This window comes from Anabas testudineus, chromosome 12, assembly GCF_900324465.2.
Source record: "Anabas testudineus chromosome 12, fAnaTes1.2, whole genome shotgun sequence".
Lineage (NCBI taxonomy): Eukaryota > Metazoa > Chordata > Actinopteri > Anabantiformes > Anabantidae > Anabas > Anabas testudineus.
In genome coordinates, this window is record NC_046621.1 from 12,475,426 (window position 1) to 12,490,431 (window position 15,006).

General features: G+C 43.1%; 1 protein-coding gene across 5 annotated transcripts in view; it reads right to left on the minus strand.

Moving 5' to 3' along the window:
* Positions 1-12,499, minus strand: part of LOC113158695 (AT-rich interactive domain-containing protein 1B-like) — a 150,483-nt gene extending 137,984 nt beyond the window's left edge. For 4 of the 5 annotated variants that reach the window (XM_026354785.1, XM_026354783.1, XM_026354784.1 and 1 more), the window contains exon 1: positions 10,974-12,499. In XM_026354785.1, the coding sequence (XP_026210570.1) occupies positions 10,974-12,209 (1,236 nt within the window). In that variant the 5' untranslated portion in view covers positions 12,210-12,499. The remainder of the gene's footprint in view (positions 1-10,973) is intronic. The other variant, XM_026354787.1, reaches the window with a different exon arrangement.
* Positions 12,500-15,006: the final 2,507 nt, after the last annotated feature.

The window sequence follows — 15,006 nt, forward strand, 5'->3', positions numbered from 1 at the left end:
CATTGCTGTGTTACACTTTGTTTCTTTCCTTGTTGTTTTACCTTCCTTACTTTGTGTCATGCTCTGCTCTCCTTGGCAGTTGCCGTGCAATTGATATTGCTTCAGTACAACGGACCGCTTTTTACAAGCCACAAGAGCCTTCTCCCACGCCCTCCCGCATCCCCAGGAAACGCTGACGGATGAGCCCCACGACAACGAGCGCACGCACATGCGCACACACAGCCGTCTGTCACCGCTGCTGCCAGGCGTAAGCAAAAAAACTGCCGTCCTCCTCCCGCTTTGATCGGAGCCAAGCGAAGCATTTTTTCTCCCCCTTCCTTTCCTCTGCTGCCGCTTTTCCTCCCACCATTCACCAATAGCACCCCACCCTTCGCCACCCAACCCTGCTTTTTTTATTTCCTCATTTCGGAAATGAATGTCATCATCCATCCCCTTCCTCCCTGCACCACAACTCCCCCCATCACCCCCCGGGCGAACCTCAGCCGAAGCCCCCAATTCTGTTTATTTAAATATTTGATATGTAAGCAGTCATAAAATAAATGTCAGAAGAAGGAAACGGAATGGATATGTGGGGTGTGAGGAAAGAGGCCATTATGGGTAATGGTTTTAGATGTACACCACGACCCTCACAGAGTAATACCCTCCTCCCTCAACCCCAGCAGACAAACCTGCACATGACAGAGATGCTGAAGCAACAGGGGAATAGAGAGAGCAGGGGCTTGTGAAGTCTGTGTGTGTGCGTGCGTGCATAAACGCAGAGATGCAACAGCTTTACACACACACACACACACACACACACACACACACACACACACACACACACACACACAGTAGCACACTTGTTCGACTAGCGATATGGAAAATAGGCCCTCGCATGCACAATTGACTTCTAATACATTGTATACTCCTCAAACCATCCATTTACCAGGCATTGCAATTTCAGGGGCCCTGAAAGCAGCACTTTGCCAGCACTTTGAAAAATACCTTAAAAAATCTCCAGCCTTTATAAATGCTCTCTCTCTCGCTAACTGCCAATTCTAACATGTCTCTTAAAGTGACAACACAACCTTGTTCCCTGATATATTGAACATCACTTTATTGACTTGCCAGGATTTCCATGTTGGACATAAGACCCGCTGCTACCTACTGTTTAGACACCCTGCCGCCAATACCATTGCAAACACACCCCCATCGCTCTGCATGCATGCACACGTGTTAGTCTCCTAGCTAGTGGCACCCAAAGGATTACACGGCTGTGACAATTTCACCCAAGAACTGATAAAAAAAAAAAAAGGGAGGTAGGCGGGGTGAATAAATCAGGCGCAGCCGAGGGCGAGTAAGACACTCTCAGTGAACAACCTTGAAGTTCTCCTTGATGCCGAAATGCTAAAATACTGCAGATCAGCACAAAAAAAATCCCCAATTAAGAAACAAAAATCATCACAAAATGTTCATTAGTGCTGATGGTATACTGGTTTGGCATTTCAGGGCCTTTTGTTCTCAGACCTCTGCCTAACAAGCTCCCTGGCCACAGCTCAGGGCTGCAGGAGGGTGAGTGACATCACATCAGGGGTCAAAAGTCAAGGAGAGATGTTGTTGGCTGATGACCTCTGTCACCTCTAAATGCTCAAACATGCCCTCTGTGATTTTCCCTTCTGTCAATACACAGGAATGCCTGAAAGAATATACAGCACACCTCCAGCTTAATGTACATGTAAACTTACTTACTTAGTGTATATTTACATATATTAAATGATTCATCGTGGCAGTGATTGTGTGTGACACACACACAAAATACACATTCCTCCACCGATTGCACTCATCTATACTCAACACCTACACGTTCTCATATACATTGATTACACAATTGTAACCGTTTTCCTCCCACATACAAAAAAAATACCTTTCCATTACATCAATACATACACCTCTAGTCGTCCCTCCTAACTCACACATAGGTTCATGTAAAATGCTCACTCATGTTCCCTAATACACACTCTTCCACACAAACTGTGTCTACCTAAAAACCTCCGCCACACACACACGCCCCCTGCTCCACTCTGCCCCCTCCAGAGTCCAGGTCAGGATGCCCTCCAGAGTGTCTCGCCCTCTCTGCTGTTAATTACCACTAATTGGCCACGGTCGTTTTTCCCCCTGCTATAATGGAAACATTCATCTTTACTACTTAATGAGTAGGCACTGTAGTCACCAGCCAAGGTCACTCGCAGCTAGCATCCAAAAGACAGAAAGACAGAGAGACTTGGAAACAATTGTGGAAAACGAAAGGCAGAGACAGAACACTAGAGAGTGAGATGACAGGGTTGTTTATGCTTTATAACGCTGTGGAGAAAATACGAATTTGCAGAAGTTTCCACACATGACTCTGGCTTTTTGGAATGTGGCCAATGTGCAAAAAAAAAGTTTAGAAAAGTCTGGGAGCTCTGGGAGTCTGCAGTGTCCGACACAAACCACAACACACAGGGAATTTCCAAAGACAGACTAATTAAAATATCCGTTATGCAAGTGAAAACAATGGATCCCTCAAAACAATGCTGAAAACGCAGACTCACACACTCAAACCAAACTGTAAACATTAACTGTAATTTTCAAAACGCAGAAAAGGCCCTCTTCTCTGGCTTATACACACATAATTATCAAAACAACCACTCAGATTGTGAGCACCGACTCTAGCCCCAGCGGGTGAGAGGGCAACGTGTTAGCCACCTCAACTACCATAAAACACCTAATTAACACGGAATGCTTTAAATATTAGTCCTTAAAGAAGGCAAGTTACTGCCACGAAGATTTGCTGCACTGCTTGAGAAATTAACAAGTACAACTGCTAAGTTGTAGCTATTTGATAAGAAAAAATACCCAGGAAAGCTATTCTCAAATTTCCATTCACTCCCTGAACTGAATGTGGAGTTAAAGAGGAAATCTTTACCCTAAACAGGAAGGAATTCAAGTCCAAAATCAGTAAGAATCATATAAAAAATGATGTCAGATCAAATCTCTACCAAGTCAATTATTAGAAGTTTTTACAGTACACAACAAAGTGTTCAAGCGTGCACACAGGGGCCCGCAGGTCAGACAAGACAACAGTATCTTCACATTTTCTAGCTGTGAGAGCAATGTAAGCTGCCAGTCTCTGCCTCAGAGGAATGTTTCAGGTTCAAGCATCATATTTTGTCCTAGAGAATCATGCCAAAATCTGACAACCAGCCATTTTCTTTGGAAATGTCTTTCCATCAGTGAGATGCCACAGCGTTGTAGTTGTTCCACCAGTCTTATGCCGTGTAGCGGAAGCGTGAGCAGTCATATGCTTCTACAGTGCTGTGGCGATCAGGCCGGCACGGCAATGTTTGTAAATGGGACAGTTGTCTATGGATTATGGTAATGTGATATTCCAAACTCCCCTCTGGCATGTGTCTGACATTACAGTAACCTTTGAAAATTTAGCCAACAGTAACTATGGATGTTCATTGAGTGGTGGGGGGACGCACACGCGTGCACGCCCTTAGAAACACACAGGAGAAACACAGAAGCAGCTGAACAGGGAGATTAACACTGCAAAGCAAACATCTACACTTGCGAAGTGTATTGATATTCTTTGGAGGAATTAGCATCTTAAGACAAAAAATAAGACATTTAGACTCCAAAATAAAGTTCACTTGTATTGTCGATATCTGATCCAGTTCATCCGGTTTGTGTCAAAGGGAGACTGGAATGTAGAACACAAGTCTGGTCCAATCAGAGCGGTGTGCGATGCCACAAAATGAGAGAAACACCAAGACTAAAAATCTACACTACACACCCACTGCAACGCAAACTACAACCTACATTTCTACCATAACATGTCTTCCCACATACAGGTTCGCTAGTGAGGAGTGTCAGATATGCATGTGTATGTGTATTCGCCGTGCGCATGTCTTTAGAGGAGGATGTGGTGTGAAGTGGCTTCCTAAATTGCAGTGATAAATTGATCTAAATGATGTAGCGTTCAGCCAGGAGTGACCGCTGATGTCCTGTTGTGACCGGTGTCCATAAATCAGAAATACATCCACAGTTTCTCTCTCTCTCTCTCTCTCTCTCACACACACACACACAAACAATTGTAAGTAAAGGACAATCTCACATCTGGCAGGAAAAGAAAAAGGTAAAAGGAAAATATCGTGGTTGGGAAAATACATGGTTGACCAGTCAGCACTGAGAGAGATGTGCACATACAGTAAGAGTATATTTAAGAGTGCCTGTCTTTGTACTGTATCTGCATGTGTGTGTGACAGAAAATTACGCAAAAAAAACAAAACAAAACAAAACAAGAAAGTGGGACTTTGAGAGAAAAAGAAACAACCTGAAGAAACAGACAAAACTCATTAACAGCAACCTGGTGTGTCGTCTATGTCCCATCGTTTTTCTATTTTTGTCTCTCCGTGCTTTACAAACGACAGACAGCACCTTGCTGGTGTTATTTGTTTTCTCCTTTTTTTTTTTTGTAGCTGAGCAAGTGGTCCCACCATGCCAACGCTGATTAGAATCAACTCGAACGTAACAACGAGGCGTGTGACTGGAGTGCACAGTCTCAAGTCTGGAAGCAGATAGGAGAACAGAGGCTTTGATGTGTACAGTGATGGATGCTGGTGATGATGATGTTGATGATGATGATTTTCTCACAGGCTGGTCAGAAGACAGGAGGATGATGACAGCATGCAGTGAAGTCACACGCACACACACACACGCAGTTGTATAGGTTACACATATGCTTCTATGTGATCAAGAATTTGCATTTTTATGAGTTTTGTGACCACAAACATTAGATTATGCAGCAAGTGTTAGATGTGTTGCAGCTATAGATAAAGTACAAGCTAATTGCATAGAGGCATGTATGACTCTGTAATAAAAAAACAATACTACCAAAAACTGTGGAGCAACCAAACAAAAATGTGTGTTTAATTACATCTTAATGATTTATGTGATAGTTTTTTTATTAGTAGTTTCTCATAAAAAGATAAAATAATATATAATAATATAAAGGCCAAATGGAAAACAATTTGCTGCAGAATTCCTCTAAATTTATATGACACCAATAAAAACTCCCAAGCCAATCTATCAATTACCCTCTTCTGCTCACTTTTGTTTAACTGAACAATCGCACAGTTAGTTCTGTTATACAAACAGGCAAAATATCCAGGTTTTGGCTGGATCTTAAAGATGTCATGCTGACTCCTAGAATTGGCATTAATCGCTGCAATCACTAAATTGCTCATTTTTGGAGGGACTAACCCGTGTAATTCCTCATCTCCCTTTCTGTTGGCCAGAGAAAATAAAATGGAAGAGAGGTAGCAGTTACTGTAAGCAGGACAGTATTTCAGTAGATCTGATCCAGCAAAGTGTATAAATATTAAATAGGATATACTGGCTGTCTAAATACTGAACTGACTGCTGGTCCCTTGGGAGACCCAGCTACTGAAAGCCAGGGACAGAGAGGCAGATAAAAGAGGAGGGACCGTATTTGGAGAGAAAACACAAAGTACAAGAAGAGATCACTTAAAAGTGAAAGCAATATGTATAGAAGACCATCTGTTTAGTGAGTATAGAGTTATTGACCATATATCTTTTTTAGTAAATATAAATAACTAAATCCAGAAAGAAAGGAATCCACCCTCCTTTGGGCTGCAGGGGGAGGAATGGGGTCCTTTCATTCAGCAGCTCCACGTGGCTAATTAGCATATGCGAAGGTCAGTGTGGTGCTGGTGGGAAGGTTGGGGCGACACCACAGCACCCACTGACATGAGACCTGGCGCACTGCCAGTCACATACACACACGACCAGAGGGAGGAAACCCAATATATCTGTGAGCATGTGAGACCAATAACGCATAAATACTTTTTTTCTCACATCGTTTACAAGGCTGAAGCGGGTTAAGGTTCAGAGGAAGAAGATTTGAACTACACTGACATACCAGAGTTTGGATACTGGCTCTCTTACTCTCTCCCTCTCTCTGTGTGAACTCGGTGAGGCCCATTCCTCAGAAGTCAGCAGCCTTCCATGTGACTCACTTCAAATATCGCCTACATTTCTACATCTCTGGCCGTCCTATACTCTTTCTACCTCTGAAGACAGCTGCTAAGTCTCCATGTAAGTATGTTTATGCAAATCACAACCTACTGAGATAGAAAAACAAATGAAGATTCAAAAAAGTTAGCACTAAAATATACTGTGTTAAACTAATTAAAGAACACTTGCTTAGGGTTCATGTTGTTTTTTTCTTGGATAAATTTTTGCCACAACTATAAATTGAGGTGCATCTGTTGAATAAATAATAACAAAGGCAACAATCTTGCTGCCATATAACGCCCATGTTAAACTGTGATTACATGACTGTTATTCTAACTAAGAGTCTGTCTTTGCTTTAGCATTCAGGCTACATGAAATATTATGAGCATATCACAGCAGAAATAAAAACATGTCCAGCACTAGTCATTTTTGGATCACTTCATGTTTTAATGTGTTCGAACAACGTACAAAATTAAAGATGCTTGTTTAGTAGTTTTATTCAACTGATAAGGATGAAAGCAAACAGTACTCTAACTGTTTTCCTTATATTTAATAAAAATGTTGCTAGAAAGAAGAAAAAATGGCAGTAGTCGTTAAGTGCCATGGTTCATCTACAGCTGTTTATAACCTACCAAACCAGACCAGTGGTAAATCCTTCAAATCCCAGAATGCCAGAAGGCAGCTATAGTTTTCATACACAGTCCGTGCTGTCAGCGGTGGTGGTGGAATGCTCCACTGCTGACATCCACTAAATAAGGGTGAGGAAGGAAATTGAAGTGACGATCAATTCTCGTGATATGTTTTAGTTTTGATTTTACCGCTCCCTCCTGACACCCGCAGTTCAGATAAGACAGAGCTGAGAAACAGGTGACACCAAATCATCACCCCGCTTGCAGTAATTAAATCCTTTCTTCAGGGCATTTACACATCAACCTGTGACTCCGGGGCATGTTGTGAGAGCACAGTGAGGCCGGAAAATAAATAAGTAAAGTAACACAATGATTTTATTAGCCAGCTAATAATCCACAAGATTACTTCCAGAGATGCAACTGGACAGTTGTTCTGTTTTATTCTTGTTATTTTTTATTTTTCAAAATGAGAATTAATTAGCATTTTATGTAAACTGCATGCAGCAGACCAGGGATAACCCCAGCATGCCAATTACCTAAGCAGGCTCTGTGTTTCATCCAAGGAAGATGAAAAACTCTGTGCCGGGCCCTTATCAGACGCAACAGAGCAAATTAAAATTTCACTCTAGTGTTGCTAATCAGCAGTGCGCTGGCTGGCCAAGACAGAGATGTAAACAAAACAACATAAACAAACGGCTGACAGGAGGGGGCAGGCGACCGAGAGAGAAGGAGACGCACGTTGTAAGAGGGGCGGGGTTGAGATTGGACTGTTTAGTGCTGACAAAGGGGCTTTAGCCTGCTCTTCATTGTACACACACAAACAGAGAGACGGAGAGAGGAGACGCAAACTGAAGGGCACACATTTGAAATACACACGCAGTATAAAAAGAAGCAACCAAACACGCACGCACACCTGCATGCCCATTTCCTGACCAGACCCCATGAGCTGTCTGTCCGATGCACAACATGTACCATAAATTAAATTCCAGCAGCCACAGTCAGGCCCATCTCTATGCACAAGGCTTCCTGAGATAGCTGCATAATACAATGTGACATTGATGCATTGCTCCCATTATAAAGTCTTTGTTCGTATCACACTAATAATTCATAAGAGAGAAATATAAACAGTATGCACTGGAGAGCACTGCGAGCAGGGATCATTTCAAGGTAAGCACATTATGAAGGATGGGACTGGGACTAGTCTTTGATATGTAGAACTACGGAGCTTTGATTTCAATTGTGAAAAACAAAAGCAAACACTGAGCATAATAGTAATAAATTAGTGGAAACTGCAGATATCCATTCATTTCTGTTTTATTAGGTCAGATTTTATATTAGCTGCTGTTGTAATTATCTAAGCAACAACACTATTTTCAACATGCTAGTCTCTCATTATTATCTACTAATTACTTTTATTGTTCTGTGTCTGTGTGTTGTGTGTATTCTAATTAGAGGATAACAGATGGATCCTTGTTATATACATACTTATATATATATATATATATACATACTTATATATATATATATATTGGATGAGACGGAGAATGTTGGTTCATTTATGATGTAAACTTGAATAAGTCATTAGGATTCTACAGATGCTGTTATACTTCTGCTATTGGTAGATGCTGTGGTGGGAATATCGCACACTAAGCAAGACCATCCTGGATTTGAAGCAGCTGACGTACAGACAAAAATTCAGGCAGAAGGTCACAAACTGAATGCTAAATAGAGGTATTCCTATTTTCCATCAACCAAATAAGATGTGTTAATTTGTAAAACAAGCACGGTGTAAATTTAATAAGAAAGCAGGTTTGACCCACACCTCTAAATAGCACATCTTACATATTAGTGACGTGTGTACACACAAACAGTACGCAATATACACACAGTGGTGGGGCTCTGTCTTCATTTTGGTGAGCGAAAGTGGTAAGACAGTGGAATAAATGAGGTGCACTCGTTTCGCTCACAGCTTGCTCCTGAAGAGAGGCAGTGGGGAGGGAAATTGAATTTGAAAGAGGGGAAACTGTGCCAACAGGTGACAGAGGCATGCTCCAACCAAACGCACTCTGAAGTGAAGCACAGTCATATCACGGGGCCAATTTGGAGGCAGTATTATGCACTACACCGCTCGCCTTTCTCACACAGCCTGTCAGTGCACAGGAGAGAAGTGCTACTGCTCCAAATATGAATTAAACATAGGGCTTTTGTAGCATGAATATACTGCTACTGAAATGTTGGTAGAGTTGTGAAAAGAACACACACACACAGCAGCACATGCAGTTACTCCTAAAGAGGAAAACTGGAAAAAAAAAAAAAAAAAAAAAACTTTTCCACCATAAAATGTTAAATGTGTTTGTTTAGAGCAATTTTCAGTAAAATTGCCTGCACTAAAAAATACATATAACATCTACATGTATATATATTAATCAATTTTAGTAAGAAGGGAGATTACTGCGGGTTTCTGGTGACCATCTTATTTGTGCATAATTTGCTATAATCAATACCACAGCAAACCCTCCCACGCTAAAACATTCACTTCATTTCCCCAGCATCCAACGCAAATTGCCTTTGATTGAAACAATGTAGGCTAATGAACTGCTTTTGTTTTGTGAGAAGAGACGCAGACAGTGTAAGCTATGCTCAGCCACCTTGCCCTCCAGTCGTCCAGATGTGCCATCCAGCAGTGTGCATAATTTAGTGCATTAAAAACAACTGCAGAATAATGGCTCTTCTGGAAAAACAGGTATTGTGTGGGGGGTTCAGAGTTCTGAACTAGCAGCTACTCTCCCCTGGCTGCAGGTCTGCGTGCTGTTGACAACAGACATGTTTAAGCACAGGGTTCAGGGACACCCAGGGATCCTTGAATGCAGTTCCCCCAAACAGAAGGAGGAACAGTTGAATAATTAATAACACTTACTTCCTTTCCACCACTGCTACCACTAAGGTGTCTTTAGGCAAGGCATTCAGCAGTGCCCAACAAGTAAAAGTCAGCTTCTGAGATTATTTTGTATGACTGTGGATGTAAATTTGTGGAAATCACTACATCAATATATTCCAAATAGTATTTTGTTTCTATTCATTTACATCTAAAAGATAAATGTATTAGAGATTAAATTGGGGAGTAGCATGCATTTAATTCAAACAGAATCATAATTCACGCTACATGAAACACACAGTCTTTATTATCACTTAGGGTTGCTATTGCAGTGTTTTTATATGTCTATTTAGTGTGAAAAATGTATGAGAATAATTATCAGGAGCAGCCAAACCTTCATAAAACTTCAATAATTGCGTTGGACGGCCTCCAAGTCTGGAGTATTCCCCTAAGACGTGAATGCAGCATCACTACAGCGCCATGGCCAAAGATCTCCTGCTTTTTTTCCTGAGTGCATTCTGTCCAGCGGGGCCACAGGGAGCCAATCAGAAAGCAGACTGGGTGTCAACTGTGAGCCACGAGTACGAAGAGCTTTTAGCCAGTTTACCTCCAATATTCAAATTGTGAACAGAGCTGAACGGGAATAAACGTGGCGCACAGACGCGCTCTGGACGAGGAGCGCACAGAGAGGAACGAGCGGTCTGTCTGCAGCCGCGGTGCCCATATTATCCTGATTTTCCAATATTGTAAACATGACGACGTGAGGATTATCACAGAGCATTATCTTTTATTTTGATGTATAGGGTTTTTGTAAAGGGATATTCTACTTGTGACGCCTCGAACACAACGCGTCCTCTAAAGGGCGTTTGAAACGTGTCTAACACCACGTCGGCAAAGATGTAAATCTGCCCAACAGTAATGTTGTTTTATAACCTACTAGATAAAACTGAAAATTAAATAATACTGAGATTACACAACTGTAAAACGAAGCATTGGTGACGACAGAAAAGCCCCTGATGCAGTGTATTAATGAACCTAATGTTTGCTAATTAAACAATGTTCCAAAAAGAAATGTGCGTTTTCTTTCTTTCATACTAAAGATCATGAAAGTCTAACATTTAACACGCTGATATGAATCTGAATTATCTACATGCAATAGATTTTCTTCTGCATAAAATCATCCTGATAAAATGTTAACCTGTTTTTTCTCATAATTCACCTTTAAGCTTCGGCTCTCTTCACCGCACATACTGGACCCGACACACACTAACTGTGTTTGTGGTCAACACACACACACACACACACACACACACACACACACTAGTAATTATGCGTGAGACACTCATGAGAGATGAACAGCTCAAGTCCACTGATGCACACCGGAGCTCCTAACTGAAGTTTCCAAAACTCACCTGCGTCCTTCCGAGGCCTTGTCCTCCGTTTCCCTGGCTCATTGAGTGAGGGTGGTTTCTCTGTTGTCCACCCCAGCCATGAGCAGAGGTGGCTCCATACTGGGGTCCCACTTCTTTCCCCAGGCCCATTCCGGCTTGCTGCTGCGCAGTGGGGCCGCTGTAGTCTTGATAGGCACCGCCATAACCCCGCATCATCGGGCTTGGGGATGTAAGCAGCTGGTTGAGGGTCGGGGTGGCCCCTGAGGGATGCTGCTGCTGACTTTGTCCGGGGAACCTCTGAAAGCCACCCGAGCCAGCACCCAGGGGAGACTTGCCGTGGCTTGCTGAAGAGTTGCTGCCCATCATCATGTTCCCAGGTTGCCGGCACCCAGAGGGGCCCATCATCCCATAGGCCCCGCCGCCGTAGCCCGCCCGGTAACTCGGGTACTGGTTATACTGGCTGTTGTGATACCCTGCTTCGTGAGAGTTCTCCATGCTGTTATGTGGCGAGGAGTGCGTTATCCCCATCCCACTGCTTTGTTGCTGCTGTCCGCCATGTTGCTCATAACAGGGCCTAGGAGTGTAATAGTTGTTATTAAACTCAGAGTTGTTAGTTGGTCCTGAGTTTGTATGTTCGTACCTGGTACCCATCATCCTCTCCGCAGGTTTACAGGTGAGGTCTCCCTCACCTTTCCCTGGTATGCGCTGCTGAGGCTCCTCCTGCCCCCCCAACAGGTTCTCTTTACCGTGGTGTTGGTGATCCATACCTCTGTCCCCACGGGGCCCCTGGCCGTTGTTATTGACGGTGTTGTTACTTTGGATCTGTCGCGCCTGATGTGTCGCAAATTGGCCGAATTGCGGCGGCTGCTGCTGCGGCGGCGGTGGTTGTGACTGAGGGGGATCTCCGCTCCCCACACATTTCAGCTTGTGGTTCGCGATCAAACCCGTTTCGATCGAGGAAGTGGTTGAATTAGCCGACGCCGAGGCGGACGTCAGATTATTCCCATCCTTGTCACGGCCGTCCGGAGCGCCGTGAGTCGTGGAAGTTGAATGAACCATGTTGAGCTCGTTTCTGCGGTGATGGTCTACATTATTCAGAGTCCCATCTCCGGCACCAAGCATCGGTCCAGTTCGCTGCACGGTCCCTCCTCCTCCGCCTCCTCCGGATTTCCCCGAATTCAGCTCAGGACCCAAACCGCTGGCTAATTTCTTATTTTTATTAGTTCTGGTCGGAGCCGATGCCACTTGCGCAGCCATGGTCACTCCAACATCTCAGCGCGCAGTGACAGCAAGCCCCGACCAGCGCTGCACACAGGAAAAAAAACACAAGAGGGGAAGAAAAACACAAACTGTGAGGTGCAAAATATATTCAGTGGAAAAGCAAGCTTTGTTGTAGCGCTGGTGCTGCTGTGGTGGTGGTGAAATAATGCGTCAGTGAGGCTTCATGTTGAAAGTTTCTCTGCCAGGTTTAAACGAAACTTTTTTTCTTCCCCCCTCCGCCTCTCCTCCATCCCGGTTCTCGGTAATATGTAGCAGCGTCTCCGGGAGCCCTTGTGGCCCAGCATGGCATGAGAGAGAGCGGGCTCCACCAGCTTATCCACCTCCAGGGCTCCGGCGCGCCTCACATAGAAAATCCGGACTGGAGTAGCGAGCCATTACGCACGCTGAAATGAGAGGTTTCTGGGTTTTACTAAACTTCGCCGAAAGATTTTTAAACCGAAAGAAGTCACCGAAGAGCCACTACTTCGACATGACTTAAATTTAATCATTGTCATTATAATATCAACGATTGTTTTAATAGATGCATCTCAGGAAGGCAAGGAATGACCCCTTCCTTTAAGTTTATGGTGGATATTACCTTTAAACAATCAATAACCGGAGAAATCATCAATCTCCAGATTACGCACGGACGTCTTTACCCCGCACTTCGCAAATTCTTCAAATAAACTCATGAGAAGATGTTAACTTTGCCTGAGCGCGTTTCTACGCAGTTATCCAGATCTGATTTTCCCTCTTTCCTCTCTGTCCCTCGGCTCAAGCCAGTTCTCTGCAGCTCTGACAGGAGTCGGACACGCAACCACATGCTGTGCGCAATCGGAATAAGAATGTAATCACACTTTTTAGCAGCTATAATGTTGAAATATCTATAGCACAAGTTCATCCCTCACGAACACCAATCACTTTTAGCTAGAAAATGAGCAATATCCCTCCTCCATAAAGAATGATATCATACAGTTTGAGGGAAACCATGGAAATATTAAACTATAAACTGATATTCTTCAGAGCTACTTCAAGTGAGAGCAGATAAAAAGGCCATTCAGGACAATTAGGTCACCATAAAGTCACTAAGTGTCCATAGGAATGTAGTATGAATATTAAAGCCATTCTTCATTAGAGACCTATTTCAATAAAACACACTCTTTAAATTCCTCTCTTCGATTGACTTTGCCAGAGACAAACTTGTCTGAACTGATAATGACAATGAAACAAAAAAGAAAGAAGAAAATAAACCCCAGGCTGCAGTGTAGGACCACACAAAACCAAAACGTCTACAAGATGTGCTCTCCCATCAGTGGTATTCAAACATGAATGCAGAATACTGCTTAGTAAAGAAGCCGGGGTGTCTGTTGGGACTTGAATGAGCAGAGGGTCTGCTTTGATGAGATCAGATGCATTTGATCAACAGAGGGAGCTGTGGATGAAAGAAGGGTGGAGGGGAGGGGACAAGGGGAGGTGCGAAGAGAAGGATTTGGGGATGAGACTTGTGCTGAGGATGGCCATGATAAACATAATGGTGGGAACATTTGCGAGGAAGATGATGATGATGTCAGTGGTGGAGGTAATGATGACCACAGTAATGTTGATGACTACAAGGGCAGTGATGGCCACACACCACTTAACTATTGCTTCAGGTGACACATGTTCAAAACAGAAGGTAAAATCCATGCAGCCTTATACTTTGTGTACATTTAAGGATGATTCACAATGAAGCCACGTCTGTGACAATGGGAAGACCCCTGCTGGAGATATAGTGTTAGTACAAGTCAGAGAATGTGTGCGTGTATATTTATACTTTAACAAAGTTGTAATTTGTCAGTTTTGGCTCTTAGCAGTATTGAATAAGAAAAAATAATACTGTGAGGATACTGTAATAGTATTAACTTAATAAATTATGTTATCACACAGCAACAGCAAGAACTTTAATTCCACCTTTACAAAATGAAAGCTCATTAATAGAAAACAAAATTGAGTGACATTCCTGAAAACCTTTTCTAGTTCATATGACCGCTCGGGTCATACTTTCTTCTTAGTTTTCACCATTCATATGCTCAGGCCTATGGCACCAAAATAACCAGTGGGCTATTTATTTATCAAACACCCTGAGATGACGTTACATTTATATTGAGTCAGAATGGGTCTGCTGGTGGTGTGTGTATAAGTATAGACAAAACTATATCTCCTTAACAGATCAAAGATTTCTTTGTTGAGTGTCATCCTCACTGGTTATGTGCACCTTTTCTGATTAGACAAGCCTCATCCACACTGTTACTGCTCTGTGTGCTTTGTGCACATGACGATTCTGGCTCCCACCAGTGTCCCAGATCAAAGCCTCAGCTCTGATCTCATCTAGAGCAACACTAAGGCTGACAGTGAGGGGACCTAGGGCATTAGCATATTCTATGATGGCGCCCGGCTTTTCAAGCCATCGCATCGGCTGCAGCTCTGGGTGTGCCATGCTGTGGCTTTGCAATTTCCCTCCCTTGCTCATTAAAAAAAGCCCACTGTTCTCCTATTAATTCGCAGACACACTGATCTGTTTGAATGATGAGAATGGGTGTGTGCGCGAGAGGAGAGAGGTGGAGGAGGGCAATGGCTCAGCGCATTTGCATTTATGTTTAATTTATAACCTTCAGGGGCTCCCTGATGCAGCAAGATTGAAACAATAACTCCAGACAAACACAGGGAAGAGAGGAGGAGGAGCCAGAGGAGGGTGGATGGAATTAAAAATATACACATCTAGGATGGTATGTGCTTTGAATATGTGTGTGGGAGT